The sequence below is a fragment of the Cherax quadricarinatus genome, chromosome 90 (assembly GCF_038502225.1).
Source record: "Cherax quadricarinatus isolate ZL_2023a chromosome 90, ASM3850222v1, whole genome shotgun sequence".
NCBI classification, from domain to species: Eukaryota; Metazoa; Arthropoda; class Malacostraca; order Decapoda; family Parastacidae; genus Cherax; species Cherax quadricarinatus.
The window spans coordinates 14300267-14317004 of record NC_091381.1 but is presented as its reverse complement, the minus strand read 5'-3'; the positions used below and the strand labels follow the sequence as shown (position 1 = coordinate 14317004).

Sequence of the window (16738 nt, the reverse complement as noted above, 5' to 3'; positions counted from 1 at the left end):
GTATGTAGTCCTGCTGTCTTCAAGTTATGTCCTGGAATTTGTATTGATAAAGCCACTGGATGGCGAAACGTCTCCAATAAAGATACCCAGATGTTGCACATGTGTCTTAATTTCATTTTGTCGGTATTATATACCATTCTTGCACAATTTCACCTGAGTTGAATGGAGATGTTAATGTACAGCAAATGTTTAGTCTTAGATACTCATATTTGAAATACTACTAGTAGTATATATTGGTCGATCTAGGAACACTGCCGGATAATGACCATGGAAAATGAGATAATGATGGGGTTTGCATGACAGGGTAATTGTTTAATATGATTAATCATGGCCCAAGGGGATAGAGAGACTTATTCCTATACATTAATAAGTAGGTACATAAAGTAGAACAAAGGATTCGGGTGTGCAGGTGGCAGATTCCGGGATAATGAGTGTGGAAAAGAATGTGATAATGGGTGGTCTGCATAAGCACAGGTGCTGTCAGGGGGTACAAGTTTAATATGTTTAATCATCCCCCAGGGGATAGAGAGATTTATTTCTGTGTAATTACTAAGTATAGGAAGGTAGGTAATGATCACTTCTGACACCCCAAACTCAATCACTCTGATAGATGGGAGAGGCAGTACAAAAAAGGATTCAGGTGAGCAGGTGGGCAGATTCCCAGGATAATGAGTGTGGAAAAAGAATGTGATAATGGGTTGGTCTTCATAAGCTCAGGTGCTGTCAGGGGTACAAGATTTAATATGTTTAAACATCCCCCAAGGGGATAGAGAGAGAGAGGCTTATTTCTGTGTAATTACTAATTATAAGAAGGTAGGTAATGATCACTTCTGACTCCCCAAACTCAATCACTCTGATAGATGGGAGAGGGCAGTACAAAGGATTCAGGTGACTGGGTACAAGCTTACCATCTCCGAGGGAGTCCCCCCCCCCTTTCCCGGGCCTGCGACTCACTGACGCGACTGTTGCTACTTCACAACAACAACACTGCTGGGTTTAAAGAACGCGGTAATGGATGGGTAGCTGGTCCCCCGAGGGAGTGTTGCTCGCCCGTCCGTACCTCAGCAAAAAAAAAAAAAAGGTTCTTCCGGGTACTACGGTAGTGTTTATTCTTGCCAGCTGCTAGATCTTTCCAGGTGGGGGAGGCTTAAAGCAGTGAGAAAGGCCATCTAGGGAAGACCTTTGTGCTGATAGAGCTCTTATAGGAACTTTGACATATACATTTTCCTCTTACCCACTCTCAGATGGGGAGAGGCTTAAGTGGTGCGATATTGTTTATATATATATATATGTTTAGACTAGAGAAGATAGTAATATATAGTTATATGTAAATAAAAATCAGAGTTTGTCAATATTTTTATTAATTCACATACAAAAGGGCAAAAGCTGTGCAAAGTTTTTTAGCGCGAGCAAAGGGGCGAAACTGTGCGAGTTTTACTGGTTAGACTGAATGACTGCGCTCCTCCTGTTCACTTTCTGTAAGATTGATAACCTCCCGCTCGAAAATGATTTCCTTTTCAGGTACATCATCATCATCTGCCGTCTTTACCCCTTCTGCCGGCTTTACCCCTTCTGCTGGCTTTACTGCGTCTCCAGCATTTACTCTCACGTCGGAGGTTTTCCCTTCCTTCTCCGACTGACCGTCAGGGTGCGCTTCAAGGTCGCCAGTTTGTTCAGCACCTGCTGCGGCAGTGACCTCAACAGAGTCATCAGATTGAGCAGTGAGCGTAGAGAGGTCCACAACGAGGTCATCAGACTGACATGAGGGAAGGCTCTGCGTTTCATCGTTGTCGAGATCTGGTTCTTTCTTCATAGGCTCCTCTATATCAGATGAACTGATCCCATCTTCCACAGGCTGTAAGTCATAAAGAGAACATATTTATCACTTTCAAATAAAGGAGTGGGACTCGTCTCTAATCTACCAAAGGAGGGAACATAGAAAGACATACCCTTTCCTGAGGAAGCCTATGTTTGCGTTTCCTGCTATCATCACAATGACACCGCTTTAGGAGTTTGAAGCCGGTGTGTTCCTTCCCTTCCAATCTACCAGCCGATAAAATCAAAACTTTACAAATTCTGACTGGCCCAGTGAAAACTGTCGAAGAAAAAAAAGGAGACTCAACTTTAAAATTATTATAAGTCTCTTGCGCTCGTTTTGTTTCGTTAATATTCAAAGAGAAGTATCCAATCTACCAGCCGATAAAATCAAAAACTTTACAAATTCTGACTGGTGCTGTGAAAACTGTTGAAAAAAGAGACTCAACTTTAAAAATTATTATAAGTCTCTTGCTCTCGTTTGTTTCGTTAATATTCAAAGAGAAGTTTTTAGCAAAATAAAATGTCTCGCTTACCAGAATCGAGAATGCCTGCTTCCTTCGCCATGATGAGAGTAAAAGGCTATGGAGAGGTCAGCCTCTATCTTTTGCGGGAAGACAGCTTCAGCGGGCTCTTATATACAACTCAGAGAGGGCCTTACCAGCCAGGAGGGGTATTTGGGGGATACTCTCGTCAGAGGTGACCTTCCTCACAGAGGGAAGCACAAAGATAACCTTGTCTACTTAGGCAAAATGTTTTTTCACAAGGAGGTAACATTTTAAAATTCTCTCTAGCATATGCTATCACTAATCTGTCATTGATAAAAAGCGATTTTTCCGAGAAATTTTTTTTAAAAAAATATAAAGCTCTTTCTAATCCCACAAGGCTTGCTTTATGAATAAACATCATAACATATAGACCGCAAGTGAGTGAAAAATCACTTTGTGTTCTGCCAGATAAACGATATAAATATTTAATTTTATTTAGTTTAAAAAATTTTTTTAAATTTATGCCATAATTCTCTGGTTTTTTCCCGTAACTGTCAAAGAAGAAGGATAGACTATTTTTCTTGTCCAAGAGAAGAGAAAAAAAATGACCCATTACTTTTGAGCTGTACGAAGGAAGAATATTACTTACAAGCACTATGGGCCTGTCTGAGGGATAGTCATCTAATCTTATTTGCTGTAGAGCGTCTATAGTGAAACAGCCAATATATGTGACTTTATTTCCTAGGGCGGGAATTAAACTATTATTTATTTCTGCGCAATTCATTTTTTATTTATGCTCGCACATCACAATGAACAGATCTATTCTGGTCGATGGATAAAACACCAGTGGTCTGAGCAAATAATAAAACTACCTTATTATGAGGGGCGGGCTTAGAGAACTGTAATTCAATTCTCAAGTTACCAGATTTTTCAATCGGGAGAGCGTCTTCCACTTGGCTGTCGGTTAAATTGAAAATATTGATGGTTCGCCCGGAGGCGAATGATTCATAGAGAATTAAATTTTCTTCCTCAATGCCCAGAGAGTTAATTGCCTCATAATATAATTTACTATAATGATGGGGGAAATCACTGCTTATGCGATAAACTGTATTATTATTAATACATACAGATAAACTGGCTAGATCCCCATGCTCAAAATATAGGCCATTCTCCTTATGTTTTCCCGCATAGGCTGTCATGGGCAAAATTACCATGAAAATTTTAGCGGGAATTACATGACCCCATGGCTGATCTATTAGGAGGCTCGTTTGATTGTGACCTAGTACATAATTTTTACTTAGAGTGCGATTAAAAGTATATATTATCGGCTTTGCGTCTAAGGCTAGAGACTTGTTCAAGGCCATATAAGCTGATGTATATGGGTATACTCTATTAAGCCATAATTTAGCGTAATTAATATGGAGCTGGTATGTGCTGGCTTCATCGTCTGTTTTCAGAGTCCACGCTTGAGGGGATAATTCCAGCCTAATTTTTAAATCGATATTGTCAAGCAGATATTGGTCCAGAGTGGATATGTCCAGAGCCAAGGGAAAACACAGAGTTATGCCCTGTTCTTTATCATTCTTTGTCAGTATCTGTGGTTCTTTTGCCGATGTGCGGGCGAAATAGGCTGTATCGAACAATTTAGTTATACCTTCTCCTCCTTTAAAGTCGGGCAAGAGATACCCCAGTCGGGCGATACTCGGCAACTGGCTTCGTTTTACTGAGCTGCAGAGTTTAATGAATGACCAGTAATTAAAACTAGAATTTGATTCCGTTATTTGCTCGCCCAGGAAACACTGGACACTTTTAAATAACGTGTTGGAAAATCCATTGATGAGTGCAATGTTGCTTGTTTCCCCTAGTGGACTTTGCCCATCGGCCTCTGTTAGAGTCACTCTAAATTCTATAACTATTTTGCCTAAATCTAGAAATGCTCCGGGAACTCCAGGAATTCTAAATTCTAGAAAATTATCTTTTAGTTTTTGAGAGAGAGGAAGGTTTACTGGTAGAGTATCAAAACTCTGTGTGCGAGCTATGGAACTCTCAACTTGTCTCAGTCTATGCGGTCGCGGGAATTGATTAATGACGCTGGAAGAATAATCATTTAACGGGACTTTGAGTCCACTGTTTTCAGCCCCGACACCCGCCATGGCTAATAAGCAACTGTTTATACGAGAGAGAATACATCCGTTTTATAAGCAACTCGGCTTCGTCGGCGTTTATTTAACTTGCATTTATTATTTAGCCGTCGCTTAGTCACCCTGCTTACTCGGCCACCCGTAATAACCTTCTTTGCAACACCTTTTAAAGCATCTATCCCGTGAGATTTAAGAGCAGCTTTCATGTCTGTTTTTCCAGACTGATAATCATCGAGCATTTTAGTTCCAAATTCTACTGCACTTGGCGCAGCCACTCTGAAAAGAAAAGGTAAAGCTCTTTTAGCTAGGCCCGCTAAAGCCGAAAAAAATCCCCCACCTCGGACTCTGTATGGCGCGTGAAAAGTTTGTATATCTCCCAGGCCACCCCCCACCTGGGAGGGTTTTAGGGAGAATAAACTCCGAAATTCCTGCTCAGAGGGCACTTGAAAGGGTACACGCATGTTTGGCGGTTAGAGAAACAATAACCATTTTTACGCAGAGTTGGTTCTATTTATCGGTCTTACATGTAACACTACGGTAGTGGAATGACCGCTTTCAAAAGACAGATTACGACCAAACTGATCTGTCATTTTGATAGCTATTTTATCTAATTTAGTTACGCATAGAGGTTTGTACATCATAGGATGAGCACCTTTTGAATAACTCTCCTGAAAGGCGAAAGCATCCAGAATATTGACTAACTGACTACCGTATATTTGCGGTTCCACAATATCACTATATATTAAAACATAATCAACTCCGGCAGTGGGATCAGGCTTGAATGGGGCAATCTGCTTGGGGAAGGAGGTCCCCTCGGGCGCGTCACTACGAAATAAATAATATTTTTCAGCGCTGCTAAGCCCAAGCACCCGAGCTATTCTCGGTTTAAATTGAGCTTTAAATGAAGTGGCAGCATTGTTTTTTCCTGTAAAGGTTCGCGATCTCGTCGAAACTAAAACCCTCCCAATTCCGACATCATAATTGAGTATTTTCCCTTTCGGGAAATGTGCCGAATAATTATCTCTAAAGGCTTTTTTTAAATCTGCTGTTAGCTGTCGATTAATTTCTTCAATAATATGGCTGGCATCTGTCGATAACACATCATTTTTTGGTAGAAAGTGATGGACTATTTCTTCTGTACTTATTCCTGTTTCAGTAATGTGATTTTGTATAATGTCAATACCGCATTCGGCATCGTCTCTTGTTAGAACATTGAATTTTTTGGGATACAAAACATTAAGCAATGCTATTTCGTAGTTCAAGGATGGATTTAAAGGCGTTGCAGTAATTATATTTTGAAAGGCCGAAGCTGTATTGTCGAAAATGTCAATATTTTCTAAACTGCTCAAATAGATATATTTCCCCGGACCCCCTCTGTCCATGTTGAGGGACAGAGACAGTATGAGGCAAATACAAAATATAGACCATTATATATATTTTTTAAAGGCTTAAAAAAACTTTAGTTTGAAGAGTTTACATTTTTATTTTTTTATTAGTTACAGCATTTAGGAATAAAATATCCACATCATCGTGCTGTCGTTTGCGTTTTCCGCGTGAAGTGACCTCGACTCCATCAGGCATGTCCATTTCACGCATGCCACTGTCTCGTTTAGTTCCAATCCCACCGGCTGGTCCGACGTCAGCACCGCCGCTGCCGCCGCTGCAGCTGCTGCTGTTGCCGCTGCCGCCACCGGCACTGCTGCCACCGCTGATGCTGCCAGTGCCTTGCTTCTCCACAGACAGCTGTAGTATTTCCCGTTCTAGAGCTTCGGGGGAGGCGCCACGTTCAATTTCCACCTCATCTAGGATGATTTTAGGTACTGCCAAGTATGGGCTCACTGACGGTACGAGCAAGCATGTCTGAATTTCCCGTTTCAGTAATATGTCTTGAAATATGTTAATGAGAGGGAGATATTCAGTGTGCCATTCATCGGCCTGTTTTCTGCTCATGCCAATGTACTGGGGTAAAATTACCCGTTTGATGTTGCCATTGGCTATCACTGCCCGACCCAGGGACACCAGACATAATTTAAACCAAATTCGTCGATTCTGTTGCGTGTCCTTGCTCAAACCGCGTACATAATGCGTGTCGAGACTAGGCTCTAATTGCTGTTGCGCAATTTCATTCTTTTCAAGACAAGGACCCGCTGAGAACTGACATATTAGTGCTGCAAGGTGGGGTCTTAAAAAATCCTCTGGCCTGTCATCAAGGGTGTTGGTGCATGGTGGGGGTGATTTTAGGACAATTTCCCCGGGTGTGCCCCGATCTGCGGCTATGGCACGGTTCACCAGGATTAGCGATTTTTGCTCAATTTTGGAAAAAGGATATTTTTCCCAGAGTGAAAGAGCCGGCTCGTAGGGGCGAGCAGAAGTAGCGTTGTGGGGATACACGATACAATCCCCATATTCCAGGAATTCTTCACCCATTATTCCCCCGACAATTACTGGAAATTTATATTCCATTCTCGTCAACAGTTGGGTTCCTTAGAGTCCTCGCTGAGGGAGTGAGACGGATAATGTTTATCGGCACGTCGGCGGCAGGGTTTAAATACCGCGCTGCAGTAGCCTCCCACTCCTGCGGGTGGGTTTGGTAGGGGTTTGGGGGACCTCTCTAGGTCGACATTCGCCTAAGGTGCTTATACAAGCTTTGGGCCCCTTCAAAAGCTTCTATCATATCCCGGAAATCATGCGTAGCATATTCTAAGCGTCTGATTTCAGCCGTCAGTTCTTTCTGATTAAAATTGTCATATAATTTTTCAATTTCATCAAAAGTCTTAGTAAATCTGGTCATGGGGCAATTGACTTTGAAGGATTCGTAGGTTTGCCATAAACTTTGTATCACACGAGCTTTGTAACACACTTGCTGATAAATCTTTCGTCTTGACGTTAATTGATGTAATAATATCGACAAACTGGGGTCCTTTTCTCCTTCTTCATTCAACGGGAGATTAATTCTCTCGGGATAATCAACTGATGGCTGGTCCATTTTTTTTTTTTTTTATGAATAGCACTTCGAGAAGGAACTTCTTGTCTCTATCCTGTCCCGGTATTTACTAAAGCGGGCAAAGCTCTTCTCTCGACTTTATGAAAGCTTAAATTTCAATAGGCTAGCCAGAGCGGCTTTTTTTCCGCGGTCTTTTTAACATAAAAACCGCCTAATAATTGTTTTCTCGCCTTGTGATTTTTTATAAATCTTGGCTCTAATCTAATAAGGCTCACTAATTCCCCTACAACGGGCAAAAGTTTTTTATCGATGTACGCTCGACTGCTTGTCAAAGATTTAATGATTTGTAAGATGTTTAAATTATGGTATGGAGGGAATAAAATACCTCTCTTATCCCACCGAATGAAAGAATTATTTTTGAATAGATTCAGCATAGATTTCGCGTATGGCAATTCTTCTCTCGTGAAATACAGATCAATTATTTCATTTAAATTTGGGGAAGAGTCCTCAGGCGGGAGAGAAAGACTGTTGTTTTTTCTTGATATTAAAGATAAAAGTATTTCCGGCGGGAGTTTATTATTATTGGCTATTATTTTCTGTTTCGGATTTTTTTTTTTTTACTCTTAGACTCCTCGCGGCAACTACCGCGGGCGCGCCCGCCACCGCAGCCGTCGCAGCCGCCGCCACTGCCGCCACTGCCGCCACCGCCGCGGGCGGCATTACAGCGAGCGAGCTTATTTTTTTTTTTTTTTTTTATGGGAGACTCACCAGTCTCAACAAAGAGCTCGGGTGGGTGCCCGCTCGTGGGAGGTGGTAGCCCGAAGCGGCAATTACCCTTATGAGGGCGAGTTGCTATGCTGGGGCAGGAGCTGACCTTCTCATCCTTGCTTTGGGCTGGTTTCACTTTCACTCTCGAGAGGCTGGAAGATTCCTTCCTACGCGCCATAGTGGTGGTTGCAGTGCTTCTGCGAAGGCGGGGAAAAGGAGATTCGCGCTTAGGAGTGGGTAAGATATTTGTTCCATTTTTAAAAATATATTTTTCGGCGGTTAGCCGAGGGATGAGACAAAATTCCTTTACCACCATTTCGATTATTTTTTACTTTATAAAACTACTAATCAGCGAGATGACCAGAGGTAAGAGTGTAGTTAAGATGGCTCCTCCACGCTTCGAAAGAAGAATATTTTTTTTTTTATAAAGTGGAGTTCGTTTACGGGCAACGGTGAGAATGTCTCCTCTAAACTTCTTTAATTTGCTCAAAATAGTCGGTTCTACTGTTAGATTTTTCTTAAGAAAATTAGTAAATATCTCAGATATGCAATTAATTTCTTTTTTTTTTAATTCCTTAATAATACGATTGCGAGCTTTAGCTGGAAGTTTGTTTAATAAAATTAATAACTCTCTGTGTTGCACTGCTAGGGGCTTACCCCTGTTTGACATTTTGCATGTCCTTCTCGTGCACCCAGCTATCTGCACTTCGGGGATAACCCACCCAGCTCACCAGATATTCTCTACTGCCGTCAGTTTTTCTTCTCCGTCTCAATATTTTAATGGGAAAAAATTCAGGTAGAGATGTTTCTATTAATTCCTGAGCGTAAAATTGCCCGAGTATTTTTTCCCCGCTCAGGTCGATAAGAGAATATGTGGGGATTACTTGCGAATTATCAACCGATTGGATTTTAAAAATTTCTTCGGTGTTTTGAGGCCAATAACTCTTGTGAAATATCCCCCGGTGGCTAGTTATCCGCACATGCGCTCCAGGAGTCAGTCGTGGACTAGTACGAGGCTGATGAGTACGGGCATTTAAATACATTAGCCCAAACTGCCGAGGAAGACTCAGAGAATGCACTTGTTGTGGAGTTTGACCTTTCTTGAGAGAGGAGTGAGGAGTTGAGTTGTAAGTTTCTACTATGGCTGGTAATACCTCTATATATTTTAAAGAATTTGTTAAAGTCATATAGCGGTAGATTCTATGCTTAAGCGTGCGAATAGCTCGTTCCGCTATTGCAGCCTTAGTGTCCGAGAAGGTACTGTATAATTTAATATTTTTTTTTTTTAGGTAATTCAGAAGAGGACGATTATAAAACTCGGCCCCTCTGTCCGTGTGTAATCTCGAAATTCCACGGAAGGTGGGGCTTTCTATAATATTTCGTAAGGCTGACAAGACGCTTTTTGAGTTTTTTCTGACTAGTCCTACCGCCTTCATTAACCTTGAAAAGACATCTATGCATAACAAAATATATTTAATGCCGCCATTGTGGGAATGTAATAAAGTCATGTCCGCCAAGTCGCAGGTGAGTATAATGCGAGGGGCAACAGCTATGATTTTCCGTCTGGGAAATCGCAGAGGCTGCAATTTATGCAAAGTATAGGCCCTCTGAGAAGAGAGATAATCTACTACGTCTTTATAAGTAATAGAGGCGTTTTTTTCCCTAGCTGCTCTAAAAAGTTTGTTAACATTCCCAGTAAAGCCACCGGGGCTATTGACGTCTCTATATACTTTTTCTAGAATTTTCTTTTTATGTGAATTTAAGGCCATTTTTGTTTTTACCAGCGGTATACAGTTTCACAGTTGCCCTCTCCGGTAATGAAGCTTCGTAATTGAATTTCCTCTGGAGCGGTTAAATCAACCAGAAGATAGCTGTATTTATCCGCAGTGACGTGACGATATATCTCAACAAATTTCGGGGCTAGATTTTTTCCATAAATTTGTCGCCCGAGACATTCCAACTGAGACAGATCTCGTTGTCTTAATAAAATATATTGGCTACAATTAAGTGTGATCGTGCGAGCGTATTTTCCTTGTGGAAATAAATTTTGAGATATGAGAATTACGGATATTTGCTCGTGTCTTCCTCTAGTAAAAATATTGGCTATAACATCACTCTTAACTGCTTCATTAAAAAGGTCATCAATTATATACAGAGAGCTATTGTCTGTCTCAAGGGGATTTTGGTAATCCGCCGGGTTAATGAGACCTTTCACTAAAATGATTTTCTCACTAAGAGAGGTGATTTGTTTCAAAGGGTGAGTTTTATCATCCAGACTGGAAATGATTATTCTCGCGAAAGAACCGGCATATTTTTTACATAAACGCTCCACTAGACTGCTCTTGCCTGCCCCGCTAAAACCAGCAACAAGTATTCTTGCAGGCTCTCTGAAAATATTCAACTCTTCCTCTGTAAAGGTACAGACCTTGTCCATCTTCCCATTTCAAATGAGCCTTTTTGTGGAAGAATCATCTTATATATAAACATTTCTTTTTAGTTCAAAGCAGAGGGGAGGGAGGCGGGCATCAAAAACCTTACTGATGAAATCGGTAAGGAACCATTGAGGAAATGGATAGACACATCTAATTTCCCCACAGATCATCCTCTCTACAATGACTCAAGGAAGGGATCTCTAGGCTTACTTAAAAGTGAGGTGGGGGACCGCCTTATTTCAGAAATAGTCTGCATTAAACCCAAAATGTATAGCATCCTGCTAGCAGATAATAACAACACTATCGCTGCAAAAGGAGTTCCTCAGTCTGAACAACAATTATTAACTCATAATAACTTTAGAAGTGTGCTGGAAGACGGTTCTAAACATACCTTCCAATATAGTCAAATTAGAAATTTAAAAGGTCAGATGACCACTATCACCACTAGGAAACGAGGTCTTAGCTCATTTGATGATAAGCGCTTTTACTTAGATGCCTATCACTCTGTATCCTATGGTCATCCAGATGCCAGAGAAACAAAGTTTAAATTATTTAAAGATAAAACAGATGACAAAGTGGAGGAAGACGAAGAAGCTAATAGCAGTACTGAAGAAGGGAGTACAGAAGAAGAGGAACTAGAGATGAGAGACAGTTGCAATCTTTGGCGGGGAAGAGAAAAAACCGTAAGAGATTTTTTCCCCAGGGTCAAGCATCGACGCGAGAGAGGTAGATCTTCCGCCACTGCTCGTAGTTTCATGCTCTTAGAAGCTAGCTGTTCTGAGGGAGAGGAGGAATAAAACAATGTAATGTTAACTAATAAATATATTTGCTAAGAGAGACTTTTTTGTTTTCACCCTTTGAAAAATTAGGTTATTATCCTTTTTCACACAGATGCCCCCGATGTAGCCGGAGAGCGGGCGCAGGGCTGATAATCACACCCGATGACCTCCAAAGAAGCAGGCCCGCCGCAACACTCCATCAGAGACGCCAGTCACCTGAATCCTTTGTACTGCCTCTCTCTCCCATCTATCAGTGTAATAGAGTTTGGGGAGTCAGAAGTGATCATTACTCTACTTCTGTTCCTACTTAGTAATAAGACTCTCTATCCCCTTGGGGGATGATTAAACATATTAAACTCCTACCCTGTCAGCCCTAAGGTCATACAGACCCCCCATTATCTCATTATTTTTCCATGGTCATTATCCCGGAATCCGGTTCCCTCGGGGGACCAGCTACCCATCCATTACCGCGTTCTTTAAACCCAGCAGTGTTGTTGTTGTGAAGTAGCAACAGTCGCGTCAGTGAGTCGCAGGCCCGGGAAAGGGGGGGGGGGACTCCCTCGGAGATGGTAAGCTTGTACCCAGTCACCTGAATCCTTTGTACTGCCCTCTCCCATCTATCAGAGTGATTGAGTTTGGGGAGTCAGAAGTGATCATTACCTACCTTCTTATAATTAGTAATTACACAGAAATAAGCCTCTCTCTCTCTATCCCCTTGGGGGATGTTTAAACATATTAAATCTTGTACCCCTGACAGCACCTGAGCTTATGAAGACCAACCCATTATCACATTCTTTTTCCACACTCATTATCCTGGGAATCTGCCCACCTGCTCACCTGAATCCTTTTTTGTACTGCCTCTCCCATCTATCAGAGTGATTGAGTTTGGGGTGTCAGAAGTGATCATTACCTACCTTCCTATACTTAGTAATTACACAGAAATAAATCTCTCTATCCCCTGGGGGATGATTAAACATATTAAACTTGTACCCCCTGACAGCACCTGTGCTTATGCAGACCACCCATTATCACATTCTTTTCCACACTCATTATCCCGGAATCTGCCACCTGCACACCCGAATCCTTTGTTCTACTTTATGTACCTACTTATTAATGTATAGGAATAAGTCTCTCTATCCCCTTGGGCCATGATTAATCATATTAAACAATTACCCTGTCATGCAAACCCCATCATTATCTCATTTTCCATGGTCATTATCCGGCAGTGTTCCTAGATCGACCAATATATACTACTACTACTAAAAGTCATGAAAACTTTAGAATCGTTAGAATTAGATCAATTACTTAAGAACGCTTTTTCCAAACAGTTAAAAGCCTTCTCCACTGGTAGGTTTTACTATAAGAAAGATTGCTGCTTACTTTAAGATGCGTAACTTTCAATTTGCAAATTTTATTAAACAATTTACTTCTAATGTAATAACTAGGAAATGCCTTCTAAGATCAGCTTCAAACACAAAACACTGGAAAAATTATTTTTAAGTCTTTTCTTATTAATGTGGCAGTGGTGGCAATTTCTAGGCTACTTTAGGAATAGTGGCAATTTTTAGACCTCTTCAGCAACGCTGATTTTTTAAAAATTAAACATATCTTACAGTATTATAGATAACTGTAAGTAGCATATAAATAAGAAGAGATAAATAAAACAGTATAAATTTGCGTTTCATGACTTAGTTTAACGAGGGTAATTTTCTTGTTTTCTTCCAAATTTTCGTTTATTAATCGAGAAAGTCTTACTCGATTGGGTACAAATTTCTATTGATGGTGTCCAGTATCTACGGTAGACTCATCTGTCTCTGTATTCCTCCTTGTCCTATGGATAATACCACACAAGTCATTCTCACATTTTGTTACAGTGTTACAACTGGAGGAAGCCGCCACTGATCGGCTTCGGACTTTCAACACTCCTGAGTCCTACTGAGGCGGCTGGTGCAACTTTGCCATGTCTAGTCTCGAAATAGGATAGTATTATTTTACTTTATTTGCATTATTTTGTCTTGATGCCGGAGAGGGTTCTTAATCTACGGAACTGGTTTTCTCTTTCCCCTGTAGAGTGAGACACTTTTAATTGTATCTCACTCTACAGGCACTGTATGGCCGCTACAGATTTTTTTTTTTTTTGGTTTAAATAAAACGCTTGTGAGCGACATCAATCATTAATGGCTAATGCATAATATGGAGCAGATAAAACGTGTCATAGGTTTAGTGTGTGTAGGCACAAATATTATTATATTCGTTACAATAACTGAGAAATACATAGGTTGGCCAGCTTCTGAACTTTAGTCCTGATGTGTTTCTCTCAAAGCAATTTGAGAATGTATCTTCTGATGAGAAATAAATCACACTGATGACTTTGTTGAGATATTTTACGTAACAAAGAAATTTTTTTTGGTACTTATAACATCTTTGTGTAAGGTGAACAAAGTTTAAATGAAATATTTGATTAATTACTGTACGTACTTACTTGATTAAAGGCTGGTCAGTTTACCTTGAGAAATGTATGGATTTATTTTGGCTCGTGTATTTCCAAAATTGCGTCCTTTTGTTTTTTTTCTTCTTTTGAAGAAATTAGGAATATTGAATAATTAAATAACAAAAAGGCACAATACCGTGACTGGAACAATACACAAATAACCCGCACATAAAAGAGAGAAGCTTACGACGACGTTTCGGTCCGACTTGGACCATTGACAAAGTCAATGGTCCAAGTCGGACCGAAACGTCGTCGTAAGCTTCTCTCTTTTATGTGCGGGTTATTTGTGTATAGGAATATTGAAATTTTGCTTTTTTTGCGATGATTTTCGATAATGATATTCAGTTATGGTCAATGTTGATAACTTGGTAAAGTAACTTTTCGAGTATTTTGTGTATTTTAGAATATTTTTCTCTCAGGAGACTGACTCTTCAAATTATCTTCAAATCTCATGTTTCTTCAAGGAAATTTTGAATTAGATCTGTGGGGCATATATCCTCATTTATTATTTTTATTAAATAAATTTATATATTACTGAAGTTTCCATGTGATGACATTGAAGTAGACGAGATAAAGTTTAAGAAATAAGAGGATAATTTTCTGGGATCGAGCAGAGACACAAATATATAATATCAGTTACAGTAACTCGTAGTTATAGTTCGGTAATTAATATAATTTGTTTGTATAATTCAAGTATTTTTGTTTAAGTTAAACCACAATAGGAATATAAATACTGAAAATTATTTAATATTTCCTAACGTGAATAATTCCCAGGAGACAGCAGCCAGTATTTAGAGACACACTGTAAAACACTGCAGATAATCAAGACAATAATGTACGAATTATTCATGGCTGATGAATAATTCCAGTTGGGAAGCTTCTCGCAAACACAGATTATGCATCGCTAAGTCTGCTGAAAGGAAATTAATATATATAAAGCAATAGGATGAATTTTATTTTTTTTTCTATATTACTTTATTTTAAAAAATCATAAATTTGGTTATTTCGACAACTGCCAAGATTTTTTTTTAATTTTTGTAAGGTGACTTTGAACTTGTATGGGTTATAAATGAGAGACTCTTAGGTTTAATTCGAAGAAGCCAAGAGATTCTCTGATTCCCTGGATCAAGAGCTCTCCATCAGTATCAAGAAAATGCTCCAGGAAATAACAGACAACTTCACCTCTCCATCTCTCCCCCCCTCCTCCTCCCTTCCTCCTACCCTTCTTCTCTCCCTCCCTCCCTTCCTCCCTCCCTCCCTCCCTCCCTCGCTCCCTTTTTTTTTTTCTTTTTTTTTACACAGGGTTTGACAAGGTTAAGGATCCCTAGCTTTATTGACAATCTATTTACAGGTTAAGGATTCCTAACTTTATTGGCAAGCTAAGAGCTGTTACCTACATCAGCTCATTTGAAAGCATTTTTATTGTTATGAGACATACAAGTAGGGAACAGGATGAAGTTGGAGCCATCTGTGGGCCAGCATTTTCATTTGATCAACTGACTTTATCTCGTTGACATCATTATGCTGTACGAATGTGTTCCATACTCGAGTCATCCTGGGTATGTATGATCTCAGATGGAGTGATGTTCTGGAGAAGGGTACAGCCAGAGTGAAGTTGCTGCTTTCTGCCCGTCTTGTGGCATAAAAGCTTGTTTCATGCTGTCCTCGAAGTGGATCCAAGTGTGGTACTTTGACAATATTGGCCTTGTACATAACAGTAAGGCCACCCACATCCCTCCTATGTTGAAGGCTCTGCTGAAATGACAGATCTATCCAAGATGGGTCCAGGCGTGAGATGAGACGTCTTGCTCTGTTCTCTACTCTGTCAAGCAGTCGCAGATGAGAGGGGGGGCAGGCAAACCAAGAAAGTGGAGCATACTCAAGCTGTGAGAGTACTTGTGCCTCGTACAGGATCTTGCAACCCCTACTGTCAAGCAGATACGAGATACGGCGAAGTGCTGTAAGCTTCCTGGCTGCCTTGTTTGCAAGATTTACAACATGGTTCTTCATGGTTAGTTTGGAGTCAAATTTCACCCCAAGGATATCAACTTCTTCTCCAGGTGCCAACACCCTCCCATTCATCCTTACTACTGCACCACCATTACCATCATGGTGCCTAGAGACGATCATCATTTGCGTTTTCTCAGGTGCAAATGTTACCTGCCATCTATTTCCCCAAGCTGATATAGCTCTCAGCTGGTGATTGATGTAGCTTAGAGCAGCTGGTATTTCTTCTCTTGGATAAGTGAATGTCAGTGTACAGTAGTCTGCATATGCATGTGATTCTGGGATGAGATGAAGAAGGTCGTTGAAGTAGACATTCCATAACAATGGACCCAGTACGCTTCCTTGTGGAACACTTGCCACAATAGGATGTCTTGCTGATTCCGTTCCAATGGGAACTACACTTAGAGATCTACCATGAAGGTAATCACTGAGGAGACAGCGTAGAGCCTGCAATTCCCAGTGCTTGAAGTTATGCTAACAGGCCCTGGTGCCACACCCGGTCGAAAGCGCCAGCAATGTCCAGTGCTACCACACAGCTGACTTTGGATTCATCCAGTTACTGGTGCCACTTAGTGGAGAGGTTTAATAACAGATCAGCAGCAGAGTAACCTTTCCTGAAGCCATATTGACGATCACAAAGTAGTGAGTGGTAGTCAAAAAACTCTGTCATTTGTCTTGAGATTATTGTCTAAAGGATCTTACCAGTGATTGACAGGAGTGACACTGGTCTGTAGTTGCTGATTTCTGCTCTGCTCTTCTTTTTGTGAACAGGGACTACATTTGCCTCTTTCCAAAGAGAGGGCCATTTACACTGTACTAGACAGTGCTGAAAGATGCGAGTTAGAGGTGCTGCTAGCTGGTCTGCACATCTTC

The 16738-nt window shown here is 40.7% G+C and overlaps 1 protein-coding gene across 1 annotated transcript; it reads right to left on the bottom strand.

The window, feature by feature from the left end:
* Positions 1-1343: 1343 nt before the first annotated feature.
* Positions 1344-2547, bottom strand: LOC138855343 (uncharacterized). Its single transcript, XM_070104294.1, has 3 exons — positions 2352-2547; positions 1950-2095; positions 1344-1855 (listed from the first exon to the last, which is right to left on the bottom strand). The coding sequence occupies exons 1-3, from the start codon at positions 2380-2382 to the stop codon at positions 1442-1444; spliced, it is 591 nt and encodes a 196-aa protein (XP_069960395.1). The 5' UTR covers positions 2383-2547; the 3' UTR covers positions 1344-1441.
* Between the last annotated feature and the right edge of the window lie 14191 nt (positions 2548-16738).

Coding starts and splice junctions, on each gene's coding strand:
- LOC138855343 (XM_070104294.1), bottom strand. CDS start 2,382: ATGGCGAAGGAAGCAGGCATTCTCGATTCTG. Junction 2,096..2,351: donor AGCAGGCATTCTCGATTCTG/GTAAGCGAGACA, acceptor TTTCTTCGACAG/TTTTCACTGGGCCAGTCAGA. Junction 1,856..1,949: donor ATAGGCTTCCTCAGGAAAGG/GTATGTCTTTCT, acceptor TATGACTTACAG/CCTGTGGAAGATGGGATCAG.